The following is a 14,534-nucleotide window of genomic DNA, read 5'->3' on the forward strand; positions in this document are numbered from 1 at the left end:
CCAAGGGTAAAATTCAAAATTTGCTAAAAGCCCAATGTAAATCTATCCCTCGTAAGAGCCAAAAGTTATCCTACAACAATAATCTACTTTTTGTGTATTTGCAAAACTTAGAAGTTTATCTTTCTTTGCACTAAAAATCCTTAAGTTTAGTGCTCTAGTGGGAAAGCACAGTTGAATGGGGTTTACCTTTAAGTCATTATTAAATCAAAACAAATACCGCTCGATAGGGAAAAAGAAAAGAAATTCAAGTATAAGCTTCGAAATGAATATGCAGGATGTTATATTTTGTTCAAGTCATTGATAATGTTCTTAATTCATGCTTGTCATGAAGGAACACAGAGAATGAAATTATTTGGAGATTCTCAGGCACTACTTTCCAAGTATTGGCATATATACATATATAAATACATGTCTATATATTTAACGGATACCCAAAAGGGGCTAAATATGCACTGGGAATCTTGAATATATGAAAGAAGTTAAATTGTTTTACCTACCCAACATCCCTTCACAGCCCTCAACTTTAACAAAATTATAAACTAAACCAACTACTTACCATAAAAATGAAAAAAATGAAAGACACCACCAGGAGAAACAATATATGAAGTTGTGAAGGTAAGCTAAATGACGAATCCCATATGAATCCCATTTTCACAGCATACCTGTGCACATCAGTCGGCGACTGCACCAAAGAGTAATCTTCTCCAGAAGAAAGCTTCCACGATTCATTTAATTTGTGGTCACTGGTTCCCAGCTCACCCATTACCCAGTCTGGTAATCCTTCCGGGCTTGAAACTTTTGCTTGTGCTGGATTTGGTTCATCAAAATAGATGGACTGATTTTTAAAAATTAGAAAAATTATTCTTTCAAAATGCACTATAATGAAATAATTACTTAAGATGTCCATCAAGTTTCAAGTTTGGTAATAACTTTTCAAATACTCAAATTCAATTATCAGAAAGGCACAATGAATTATAAAATATTAGAATACATAAAACGGATAACATTTTACATTTTAGTTATGTTTTGGTGTATAAGAAATCTGATAAATGATAAAAATTACATGACAAGTAAGTCTAATAATTATTTGTGCTGCAAAAAAATACAGCTTTATAAAAAGGTAAATGGACCACAATGATTTCACACATATGTGGAATTTAAGAAACAAAACAAAGAAAAAAGGAACCAAACAAACAAACCAGACTCTTCACCCTGGAGAGCAAGCTAGTAGTTACCGGGGGGAGGTGTGTGGGGAGATGGGGAAATAAGTGAAGGGATTAAGAGTACGCTCGACTGGATGAGCACTGAGCGATGTACGGAAGTGTGCAATCATTATATTGTACACCTGAAACTAATATAACACTGTGCATTAACTACACCGGAATTAAAATTAGAAATAACGATAATAATAAAATGCATGTAGGAGTGACATGTTTGGAAACTCACAGCACAAAGAACGGAAAGAGGAAATCCTGTAAAGTTCTTCCATAATCCATAGATTGGTATAATATTTTGGAAGGTAAACTGCCACAAATTAAAGATGCAAATCGTAAGCCCTAAGGCAACTACTAAAAAGGAGACACGAAGCTAATAAACTGATAGTGGAGATAAAATGGAATATTAGAAATGCCCGATTAAAAAAAAAAAAAAAAAGACCAATGGAATGTTCTTTTTAAAATCATGTACTCTATTTCTTTCTGTGATCATTAATTACTCTTCACACACACACAAAATCAGTGGGCAGAGAACCCACAATCAATAAAAATCAAAAACAAAAATTAGGCTAGACAATTAAGCTAAAGGAAGAGCAACAGAGGTGTTGCTAGACTTGTAATTTAGTTCTGGCCAAGCCATAAACTAACTAGAAAATCCAACACGGGTCTCTGGACCTTCTTGTTGTTATTATCTGTGAAGTAAAGCCTTTCCGATGATTCTATGAAATGAGTATGATGCAATACGCTGGTATCTTAACATCTGAACACGTTTCAGAAAACGTTCCCCCTTGGGTCTTTAAGAAGAGGACATTCACCCACTAATAGTTTTTCAAGCAGCGTGGGCTTCTTGATACCCTTCTGAAGAAAACTCTGCATTAACTGGATACTTCTCCAACAATTCTCTGAATCCCACACAAAGAATCCTCGAGAGGGTGTTCTCTGGGAGAGGTGACACACGACCCTCTATCCCAAGTCAGACATGCACAGCAGTCATTGCAACGTTCAAATATCACGTAACTACCATCGCCAAGACTACTGACCTGAAGCAAAATATACGGCTCTACTTTAACGTACAATTGGTAACAGCATCAAAACTTTTGGCATCTTGGGGGACAAAACATGAAAGACTCTTAAATATAGAGAACAAACAGGGTTTCTGAAGCGGTTGTGGGAGGAAGGATGGGCTAAATGGGTAAGGCGCATTAAGGAATGTACTCCTGAAATCACTGTTGCACCATATGCTAACTAACAATAAATTAAACAATAAGTAAATTAAAAAAAAAAAAAAAAGAAATGACCTTGAAATTAAAAAAAAAAAAACAAAAACTTTTGGCATCTCTAACTTGGATAACAGAAATTATCATTTAGTGTGCAATGTGCCTCTTGACTGCAAATGGGTTTAAGTTAACCAGAGTTAACTCACAAAGTTAGCTTTCTTAAGAATATATATATATATTTATATTTACATAGTATAGTATAATATTATGATACTATACTAATATAGTGTGTGTGTGTGTGTGTATATATATATATATATATACGTACATACATAAAACAGTCCACTACCAACACCTAGTACTCCAGATTTCTCAAGTATTCATCAAACACCACACAAACCAAGGCATATTTCATGGTTACAAGGATCAAGACAGTGACAATTAACCAATGAAACATAATTATAACTGCCTTTCTAATAGCCGATTTTGACAGTGAAATTGAACAAAGTATAAACTCCCAACTTCCTGTCATCATTTCATTAGAGAAGAAAGGAACTTTAGAAGTCTCTCAATCCAACCTCTCATGAATTTTTGAACAATGTGTGTGAAAGAGTTTCATAAACTAGAATTTACTAATACACATAAATGACGGTTAATGTAATCCAGCAAAAACTAATGGGAAATTAAGGCTCAATACCAAAAAATTCACTGTGAGTTTTTTAGAAATACTGCAGAATACTGTGGGATGGCTCCATCAATAAGCATAGTCCCCTTAAGGCCAAATCTGATTTCTATTCAAAGTAGAAAAAAGTAAATTAGGAAGGAAAAAGAACAGTTTTAACTAATGTATTACCTAGGACTTGTAACTCAATAATATAACCAATCCCAAAGGGGATGATGAATTGACACTTTTAAAGAAATGGAACTCCTACATCTTCCGGTCAGTGACACCTACCATGTAGGAAGGTAAGGTCTTCAGCGTGCCTGGTTCCGGTCGGTGTGTAAAGGGGCCTTCGAGAGCTCCTCGCTTAAGCATATGCAGTAACAGTTTGGCATACAGGTTCCGATTCTTCCTGCCCATTAGTCCTGCACCTGTTCCTGAAGGCTCACACAGCTTTCTGATCCAAAGCGCACACCTCTGCCGTTCTAGAGATACGTAAGAACTATTAAAAACTGGATTTTTCAGGGACTCGGGTGGCTCAGTCAGTTGAGCATTCGACTTCAGCTCGCGGTTCGTGATCCCAGGGTTCATGGGTTCGAGCCCCACACTGGGTTCTGTCCTGACAGCTAAGAGCCTGGAGCCTGCTTCGGATTGTGTCTCCCTCTCTCTCTGCACGCCGCCCCCGCCATGCCCCCGCTCACACTCTGTCTCTCTCTCACTCAAAAATAAACAAACATAAAAAAAAAAAAAAAAAGAAGCTGGATTTTTCAGAAAATAAAACGTTAAAGACCTACAAAACACCTGCTCTGGTCTAGAGCAGAGACTGGCATACTTTTTCTGTCAAGTGCCAGATAGTCCTCGTTTTAGTCTGATCTCTGGCACACCTGCTCAGCTCTGCCACCATAACATGAAAGCAGCCGCACACCATATGGAATCAAATGGGCATCAGTATTTTCTAAGAAAACTTTACAGAACAGGTAGCGGGCTAGATTTGGCCCTGGGAGGCTACAGTTCGCCAACACCCTGGTCTACGGTTTATCTTTTTCAGTTCATTAGTGATCAGGTAAGACAAATGCAAACCAGTACTTTCTAAAAAATAAAATCTCTGGATCACTACCAGATAAAGAAGAGATAAAGTAATATTAAAAGAGATAAAATTTTACTATAAACACATCTCTAAGATAATCTTAGTTGGTTTGAAAAAATCTTCCTATGATTCCAATTATAGAAACCAAAAGAGATATTAAATGCAATCTTATGTAAGCATTTTAAACTTAATCTAAAATTAGATCTTGGGCACCTGGGTGGCTCAGTCAGTTGAGCATCTGACTCTTGACTTTGGCTCAGGTCATGATCCCAAGGTCATGGGATTGAGCCCCACATCAGTCTCTGCACTGACCATGGGGCCTGCTTACGATTCTCTCTCTCTCTCTCTCTCTCTCTCTCTCTCTCTCTCTCTCTTTGCCCCTCTCCCCCGCTCGTGCTCTCTCTCTCTCTCTCCCTTTCTAAAAAACAATAACAAAAAATAAAATTAGATTCCAAATGTTTTCTTTATTAAAGCTGATAAATTTCAGATTTAGAGTTGATTAATTTAGGGTTTTCTTTTAATCCCTCTAAAAATAATTGAGGGCTATTAACATGTAATTTAGCAAATATAATTATCCTTTTAAAAACTACCTTAAAAATACAGTACTGTTTAATCCACCATATAACCTATTGACTACTTTATCTGAACGTGACACAGAATTGTTTTTAGGTCTCATGAAAGCTATTTTGACATTAATCTTTTATCAGTCTAACTCAACCTGAGGATTATATATCTAACATAAATCGTAAGTCTGCTTTAATCTCTTAGTTTCTAAAGGTCACATTCATTTATTGTTTTACCTACAAAAATCGCTAGGGCTGGATTTACTGCTTTGCTCATACCAGATTGATCACTACAGGTATGAGGGCCAACCTTTTAAGAAGTTTTGTATTTTTAGCTTTGAAAATTATATAACCACAAAGCAAAGTTCATGAAATACTGGGGGTACTTGGGGCAAAAAGAAAAGTAAAACAGATAAACTTAAGGAAACACTTTTTCAAACTATGTATTTTCTAAATGTCTTGCAGAAAACTGAAACCTATATAATATCCTAATGGCCAGAATTCAGTACAATTTCATTACTGAAAAGAATTCAGTACTCTACTTACAATATTGGGGAGAGCAATTATCAGAAGTAGAATTTAGCTAGAAGAAGATATAAGTTATTATCATTATTCAGGCTCTTGACTAGGATGTGAGTTCCAGATCATTCACTATGAATTAATTAATTAAATAAAAGGGCAGGATATACCAATACCGGCAATGAGTCATGAACCAAAGACTACAATTAATCCAATTCTATGTACCTAACATCCATTTTTAAAAGAAGATGAAATATGAGGGTAGTTTTATTTGAAATACATTTATAATGGAAGACTTTAATACAAGTTTTTCCTAATGAGCAGATCTAATGAAAAAGAAAAAAAAAAGGTAGTGAACATCATAAGAGAACACAACATAGATATCATTGTGAATACAATTAATCAAATAATATACGAATAATACAAATACCCATGAATGGGCCACGGGACATGAAATATGCATCTTGAAGACTAGCAGAAGAAAGAGGAGGTTAAAGTCTGACAAGGCAAGAGAAGACAGTTGGGAAAGAAGCCTGGAAGAAAGACCATGCTGACTAGGAAAGGTTACAGCCGTGGAACAATGGGTGGCACTAGAATGCATAACTGCTACACGACGCTCCCTTCTCCCAGCACAGCATCCTGGAACAAATATCTAATGTTGAGTTGCTTCCTCATTTTGAACACACGGTTCACTTAAACACCTCAGGGAAAGAGGGAACTTGGACAAAACTCGGGTAAAAGCCAGAGTTTCTTGGCCCCACTCCCGCTCTCCACTGCCAAACTACCAAATCAGATTTGCCTTTACGGCCTATTGTCACTTAGAGAATCATCTTGGCCCCCTCAACCTCTCTCCAATTGTCTTCTGATGCCTTAAATTATCTGGAAAGTCTTTGATTTGAGACAGAGACTCTCATTCCATAATTAGAGAAAACAGGCCAAGAAATGCAGACAAGGTAGCAACAAAAACTCATTTGCAATTGATTTCACTCAGTCAACCAACAAGCATACAAGACCAACAGATTCTTTTCTGCTTTGATACATAAAACTGTTAGACAGCAGAGGGACAGCAGGCTCCTGAAAGAGGAAGCATTTCAGGGAGGAAAAAGATGCAGGAAGGAATAGTTGAGAAGAAATTTTAAACTCTCTAAAGAAACTTTAGAGATCCATGGGCTTTAAGCTCATGATGTCTAAGAGTGGTGTCATATTAAGATCTTTCCACAGTTTTCTAGAATATTATCACTAAATTTCTATTTACCCTTGGATAGCTCAAAGCAAACAATCCTACATCAGCTTCAGATGAAATTGTTATTAAAGGAATTCAGCTTTGTTTTCGTTGTGATAGTTCACTGGTTTGAGGAAACATTATAAAGAAAAAAATTAATCTTAAGAATCTAGTTTACGGGGCAGCCGGGTGGCTCAGTTGGTTAAGCGTCTGACCTCGGCTCAGGTCACGATCACACAGTTCGTGGATTCGAGCCCCGTGTCGGGCTCTGCGCTAACAGCTCGGAGCCTGGAGCCCGTTTCAGATTCTGTGTCTCCCTCCCTCTCTGCCTCTTCCCCACTTGCGTGCTCGCTCTCCCTCTCAATCTCTTTTTCAAACATAATAAATAAACATTTTTTTAAAAGAATCTAGTTTACAATCATAATCTTACCTGACCTATGAGGTAATTTTAGAACAAAGGGCTTCATATCTACCACAAAGTGATCAAATTCTGCATCCAGCTTCTCCCACTTTTCTTCTTCACTTCCCATTTCCATAATTCAGTCTGTAAGAGATTTAAAATTAAAATATTAAGACCTGTCTGCTGAGGACCACACAGCTCTGATGAAAGAGAGCAAGGAAAACACACTAGTGTCAAATATCCCCAAACTGATCGATAGATTTGTTGTCATCCCAGTCAAAATCCCAGCAATGGTCCTTGTAGATATGCACAAGCTGAGTCTAAAATGCATATGGAAAGGAAAAGGAACCAGAAGAGTAAAGGCAATTCAGAAAAAAAAGAACAAAGTTGGGGAACTCACACGACCTGATCTTAGGATGTCCTATAAAGCTAAGGAGTCAAGACAACGAATGCCGTGCTAGTGAAAGAAGACACACAGACCAATGGAACTCATCGGAGGTCAGAAATTGACCAACGCAAGTATGGACAGCTGGCATTTGACAAAGGGGCAAATCATGGAGAGATGACAGGTTTTACCACAAATATGCTGTAACAATTTGGGCACCCATATGCAAAATAAAGAAAAAAACCCTCAACCTAAACCTCACACTGCAGACAAAAGTGAACTCAAAACAAATCACAGACCTAAGTGTAAAATGTAAAACTATAACACTCTTAGAAGAAAACATAGGAGAAAATCTTGATGACTTTGGGTTAGGCAAGGATTTCTTCTCAGGACACCAAAAGAACTACCCATAAAGTAAAAATTATTATATTGGACTTCACCAAAACAGAAAAAAAACTTTTGCTCTGCAAAGGACTCCATTAAGGGATTGAAAAGATAAGTCACAGACTGGGAGAAAATATTTGCAAATCATATATACATATATATATATATATACACACACACATATATATATATGCGCATATATATGTATATATGAGTCACAAAGCATTCACATCAAGAACATACAAAGAACTCTCAAAACCCAACCGTAAGACAACAACCCAATAAAAATAGCAAAAAAAAAAAGAAAAAAGTCACTTTACCAAAGAAATTATACAAATGACAACTAAACACATAAAAAGATGCTCAGCATCATTAATCATTAGGGAAATGCAAATTAAAGTCAAAACGAGCTCTCACTACACACTCTGTAGGACAGCTAAAATAAAAAATGCCAAATAAACAATACCAAATGCCAGTGAGCACACACAATGACAGGAACCCTCAGGAACTGCGGGTAGGAGTGCGACACGGCACAGCCACCCGGGATCACGATTTCGTAGCTTCTTACGCCATTCAGCACACGCTTGCCACGTGACCCAGAAATCTCACCCTTGGGTGTTTCCTCAAGCGAAACAGTCTTTATTCACACAACCTTACCCGAAGGTAAGGCTTATAGCTGCTATCTCCTTGGGTAATCAAACCCCAGGAAACAAGCCCAATGTCCCTCCCCTGGGGAACAGGTAAACAAACTATGATGTACCCACACAACCAAGGAGTACTCAGCAACAGAAAGCAATGAACCACTGGCATCCGAACGGAGCACGGATAAACCGCAAATGTAGCCCACTAAGCGAAAGAAACCATTCTCAAAGGGCGACACACTGTATGGACCCATTTGTATGACGTTCTAGAAAAGGCAAACAGCGTGGGCACAGAGAACAGTGGTTCACAGGGCTCAGCAGCTGGGGGAGCACTGAACATAAGGCCGTGGCACAAGGAACACAGCTGGGGTGCGGGACTGTTCCGCGTGTTGTCTGTATAGGAGGTTAGAAGACGCTGTCCCAGGCATGTGTAGAAGCTCACCAAACTGTATACCAAAAAAGTGATTTTTAACTGTATATAAATTCAAAAACGTTAATTCCCCTCAAAAAAAACCTTAAAGTATCAGTCCTCACATTTCTTCCTAATTAGCAAGAAAAATACTATATGTAAGAAGGTGAATCCCAAAACTCGGTAGGTTTTGACAAAACTCCTTAAGTTAAAACTATCTACGCTCACCATGTTCCTTTCAATTAAAACATGTCTTGAGGCACCTAGGTGGCTCAGTCGGTTAAGCGTCTGACTTGGGCTCAGGTCACGATCTCATGGTTTGTGAGCTCGACCCCTGCATCAGGCTCTGTGCTGACAGCTCAGAGCCCGGAGCCTGCTTCGGATCCTGTGTCTCCCTCTCTCTGTGCCCCTCCCCCCGCTCATACTCTTTCTCTCTCTAAAAAATAAACAAACATTAAAAACAATTTTTTTAATGTCTTGAAAGGGAAATGGACTCCCTCTACATTACACATAGTCCCCAGTTTGTCATTTACTCATTTACAAATTATATGTTGGAAAAGAGCTCTGTTCCGCCTCATTAGCTGTCTTCCTCCACAGCCGGCCTCGTCTCTGCCCAACCAGCTTCTCATACTTAACCACAGTACCTTCCGTCTTACTACCTACCCACAGGCTCTTCCTAGAAAGTTCTCTCTGCCTGCCTCTGGGAGTAAACCACAGCTTTTGCCGGCCGCCATGACTTCCCTCCCGGTTGTCAGAGGTGAACCCATTCTCTCTCGGGCCCATGGTACCCACTCTCTGGGGTCTTCCACTCTCCCCTCGGCCTCGCCCCGGAAGGAAAACACTTACTGAGATCCGTACTGCCGCGTCCCAACCGCTGCCCCTCCAAGCTCAATCCAGAAACTCTCCTCTTAGGAGGCCCTCAGCACCTGACTAGCCCTTGTCCTCCTCATTCCCGCCGCTCTGATCTTCCCAAATCCCTTCTACCAGATCACAGCTCTTACCCTCTTAAACGCTCTCCTCCTGCTCCCTCAGCAAGGCTGTGCTCCTTGACCACCTGCTTCAATCCCCAACTAAGGGTCTGGAGAAAACAGGCACTGCCTGTAGTCACACAGCTTCCTACCTTACCCCAATTGTCAGGTGTCTTTCACCATTTCCTGCTCCACAAAGCAGCTTTTAAGCTTTTACCAGACATTTTAAAGCCCCTCAAACTGCTCTTGCCTCTTCTCACTCTGAATTAAAAAAAATCTTACCTCGTTTCATGGAAAAAATAATAGTCAGGTGGTGACACCCCAAAAGGCTCTTCCTTCTGCCTCTCACCTTCCCTCTAAGAGAACAGAATGCTTCCTTTCCTCCTTTGCTTCTATATCCAAAGCATTAACTCTCCTCTCTACTGCCAACACTTCAATCACCTATCAGTTACCTCTTCCCGGGTTCAAACTCTCCGCTCCCGGGGTCTCCATCCCATCCCCCGTTCCCATTCTCTAACCCCCCCTGAAGTCAATATATCAACAAATAGTCGGAAATGTCTCAAAACCTACCTGTTATCTCTCTTCTCGCTGCCACTATCTCAGAGATATTGCAACCCACTATCTGGTTTCCCTGCTTCAGTCACTGGTACCAGAAGAAGCCCCCCACCCACCCCCACCTGCCACCTCCAAGTGCAGAGCTGAGCATATCACTCTATTTTAAAGTCTCTCCTAGAGTGCCTGGGTGGCTCAGTCGGTTAAGCGGCCGACTTCATTCAGCTCAGGTCATGACCTCAAGGTTGGTGAGTTCTACCCTTGCATCAGGCTCCGCACCACCAGACCATCTCTCACCTCTCCCTACATACACACTGCCTAATATACCCACCCACCAAAGGCCACCTCCCCACCGCTGACCTCCGTGCCATGCCTCCAACCCTCCAAGCCCTTACACGTCTTCCCCACAGGCTGTCCCCTCTGCCTGCGGTCAGGTAAACACAGCTCAAATGGCACTTCTGAATAAAGCCTGCCCTGCTCGGCCTAGACGCCCATTGTGCCAGACTCAGCATGCACTGCTCACATCTGGGAGCAGCATTCATCGTGCTATCATTTTTTGTACACATCTATATATTATTTACATGTCTTCCACCATCTGTGACATGTTCCTGGAAGGCAGGGCCCCTGACTTACACATCTTAGTGGGCACCTAGCACTTTATCTGGCACGTATTAGAAGCTAAAGAACTGACTGGTAAATAAATGCTAACAAAAGGGAATAACGTCCCACTTTAACGTGACCAATAAGTTTTTAAAAGACTCTGTTCTGAGTACCAAACAGATCTGCTAGAATAGAAATATTATATGGCCGCGCGCCTGGGTGGCTCAGTCGGTTAAGCATCTGACTTCGGCTCAGGTCATGATCTCATAGTCCGTGAGTCCGAGCCCCGCGTTGGGCTCTGTGCTGACAGCTCGGAGCCTGGAGCCTGCCTCGCATTCTGTGTCTCCCTCTCTCTCTGCCCCTCCCTCCATCGCTACCCCCGCCACCTTGCACTCTGTCTCTCTCTCCAAAATAAATAAACATTAAAAAAAAAATTTTTTTTTAAGAAATATTATATGGCCTTAATTCTATTTACCAAAACTGGCAATCCTACCTTCTGCATCACAGTAGAAGAAACATATTTTCAAATTTAAGACTTGGTTAAGAGAAGTTGTATTTAAATGCATTTTCTGGGGCGCCTGGGTGGCTCAGTCGGTTGGGCGTCCGACTTCAGCTCAGGTCACGATCTCACACTCCATGAGTTCGAGCCCCATGTCAGGCTCTGGGCTGATGGCTCAGAGCCTGGAGCCTGCTTCTGATTCTGTGTCTCCCTCTCTCTCTGCCCCTCCCCCATTCATGCTCTGTCTCTCTCTGTATCAAAAATAAATAAACGTTAAAAAAAAAATTTTTTAAAATAAATAAATAAAATAAACGCATTTTCTGATTGGTTAGTTGGCTTGGGGGTGTTTGGAATGGCTGTTTTGCATTCCTACAATAACTAACTGCATTCTAATATAATTACACCCGTTATGTACTTGGTAACAAAAGGCTAGATACCACTGCAGAGTATTAGATCATAAAGGTGAAAAGCAACTATTCAAATGGATGACCAAACAGAAACTCACAAACCCAGAATTCTGAACACAGCTCCAGCCCAGGAGTATACTCCCAGGTTTTAACAACACATCCTGCCCTCGTACTCAAACATTTGCCTGACAACACCCACCAATAAAGCTAAAGCAAAAGATTTTTAATAATCACTAATTGGCAATAAATTCTTTGACACATGCAGGAGATGTTAGTGTTTAACGTTAGAGAAAACTAAAACTCAACAGCTAAAAGACTCACCCAAAGTCATGAAATAAAGCGCAATGCTAGGATTAAAATTCTGAAGTCCCTAGCTCTCAGATCCATTATATGGAACCTGTGGGCCATTTACATACACGTCAGCAATATCTCCAACTAATAAAGACATATTTTGAAAAGTAGAAAGGCAATTGGAATTGTTATAAGGAGACACAGTACTGGAGTACACATTTTTTTAACACAATAAAAGGTCAATATGATATTTACAAAAAGCTAAAAATCTGCATCTCCTTATCCCTGATTTATTCTCCAATAAAATTAAGAAATGCAAAAAGGAAAAACTGTTACCATTTCAAACCTTCAAGGAATTCTTCCTACACAAATGACATCTTTTTTTTCAAGTTCATTTATTTATTTTGAGAGAGAGAGCATGTGTGCAAGTGCACAAGGGGCAGAAAGAGAGGGACAGAGAATCTCAAGCAGGCTCTGCCCTGTCTCTGCAGAGCCTGATGCAGGGATTGATCTCACAAACCATCAAGCCCTGAGCCGAAATCAGGAGTCAGATGCTTAACCAACTGAGCCACCCAAGCGCCCCACAAATTACATCTTATAAACAAGCTATATCTACTTAGTTCCATCTAATCAAAAAGTTTTACCACTATTTAAAGCTCTATCTTTGACTGAGGCTTTAAGTACTTCTCATGTGCCTACTAGTCACATAAATCACTTCAAAACCAAAAAAAGAAGTCAATTGGGTGACTCTTCTTAATAGTTATACTCTATATTTGATCATGTCTTTTATTTAACTCACTGCCATTGTCTTTTTTAAAACCTATTTATATGTGGATGCCTCTCAAATAAGCTAAAACCTTCTCAAGGTGCTTAGCTGCCATAGGAGTCGGCAAGGCAGAAAGAAGCAGGCCACAAATATTAAAAGGCCTTAGGAGAAAAGCAGCCACACTGCCAAACAAAAAATACACCCCACATATATATATATGCCCGTTGCCAAACACAACAAACACATTCCTGAAAGTTGCAAGAAAAAAAACCATTTTGTTCAAAACATATTTTAAATGTATGGTGAGTCATTCCAAAAAACTTGAAATACGTCCCTCAGTAGCTCAGTCTTACAGGTACATGGGATGTTTGGACAGTTAGGCGAGCACTGATAGAGCCTTCCCTGACGGGGCCAGGAGCACGCTGTGTGCTTTACAAACGTCTCCCGGTCATAGCCCTGGGAGACAGGCACTATTTCAAAGCCACCTGCCAGAGCAGGAAGCTGAGGCTTAGCAGAGTTAAGTTACTGACCTAGAGTCAGTCCCACGGAAAGTGGCAGCTGGGCCTGAACACGGTGTGCCCGTCATCGTGCGCTCCACCCCACTGCAGCCCGACCACTACGCGGAGGCTCCTGTCGTTTCGTTTGCCTTTTCTTATTTTTACTCCTCTTTTAACATAAAGGACAAATAATAAAATAGCCGCCCAGTGATCAGAATACAGGCTGTTCGTCTGTACTGATGTTGTTTTCTGTTGCACAATGGAACTCGGAAACCCTCGCTGGCCCCAGCACGCCCCGATGCTGGGCCAGGCCTTCCCGAGCTCACTGCTGTCGGGACTGTCCCCACAGAGGAGCCAGCCCCTGGGTTCTGCCCTCACTCTGGGGTCGTCCATCCTGTCCCGGGAGGAACTTCCCCTGCAAGAGTGGAGAGCGGGCACGGGGCGGGCGGCCTGCGAGCCCGCGAGGCAGCGGCCGCTTCCCTACCTTGTCCCGGACACAGATTTCTCCTCCCCAGCCGAGCGGTCCGATCTCTGGACCCCGGCTCGCGGACCAGCTCCATCCGCCCAGCAAACTTTACCCAGAACTTTCCCCGTCCGCGCCCGGGCTGGGTTTCACTCCACAAGTGGAACCGCAGCGGTCTGCGCCCAGAGCCCCCCAACCGGGCGCGCGCCCCACAGGCCTTGCGAACGGGCCCGGGGCCTGCGGGGCGACGCCCCTCCCCGGACCGGCGGGCACGGGCGGGGCGACCGCCACCCCGCGCGAAAATTCCACTCGAGAACCCGGGTTGTAGGGGCAGGACGGGGAAACTCGGGAAATCAAGAACCTGGCGCCCCTACATGCAAGCTTTCCGGTCGGCCGCCGCGCCGCCACCCCCACCGCCGCCACCGCGAAACGGTTTCAAATCCTTGCGGGCCGCCGCCGTCGCCACCGCCCAGCAGCCCGGGGGCGGGGACTTCCGCGCTCACATTCCCCGCCCCCTTCCCCACCCCTCCGGCCGCGGCCTGCGCGCGGCGCCGTTGCCATGGCGACGCTCCCGGCGAGGGCCGCCTCCGCCCGGCAAATCGGGGGCGGGACTTCCGCGCTGGTTTCCCCGCCCTCCCGGTCGCGTGGTGGGCCCCGGGCCGTTGCCATGGCGACGCTGCGGGTGGTCGCACTGCCTCCAGGGTCGCCTGGCGGCCTAAAGGCACGTAGGCGGGTCCCAGGCGGAGGTTCCTTGGGAAATCCCACCGCTGTCTGCACAAGGCTGCCCTC

At 42.4% G+C, this 14,534-nt stretch overlaps 1 protein-coding gene across 12 annotated transcripts in view; it reads right to left on the reverse strand.

Annotated features, from left to right (window-relative positions):
* CEP112 (centrosomal protein 112) overlaps positions 1-14,228 on the reverse strand; it is a 462,552-nt gene extending 448,324 nt beyond the window's left edge. For 9 of the 12 annotated variants that reach the window (XR_008418577.1, XR_008418579.1, XM_053892300.1 and 6 more), the window contains exons 1-4: positions 14,120-14,228; positions 6,914-7,027; positions 3,387-3,577; positions 663-835 (exon numbers count right to left, since the gene is read on the reverse strand). Coding sequence is in view for 9 of the 12 variants with exons in the window: in XM_053892300.1 (XP_053748275.1) it covers positions 663-835; positions 3,387-3,577; positions 6,914-7,019 (470 nt within the window). In the remaining 3 variants the exon portion in view is untranslated. Of the gene's footprint in view, positions 1-662; positions 836-3,386; positions 3,578-6,913; positions 7,028-13,766; positions 13,891-14,119 lie in introns of those variants that run through there. The other 3 variants (XM_053892299.1, XM_053892306.1, XM_053892308.1) reach the window with 3 other exon arrangements.
* Between the last annotated feature and the right edge of the window lie 306 nt (positions 14,229-14,534).

Source organism: Panthera pardus, unplaced genomic scaffold (assembly GCF_024362965.1).
Source record: "Panthera pardus isolate Hobbes unplaced genomic scaffold, ASM2436296v1 HiC_scaffold_3, whole genome shotgun sequence".
In the NCBI taxonomy this organism is placed as follows: Eukaryota; Metazoa; Chordata; class Mammalia; order Carnivora; family Felidae; genus Panthera; species Panthera pardus.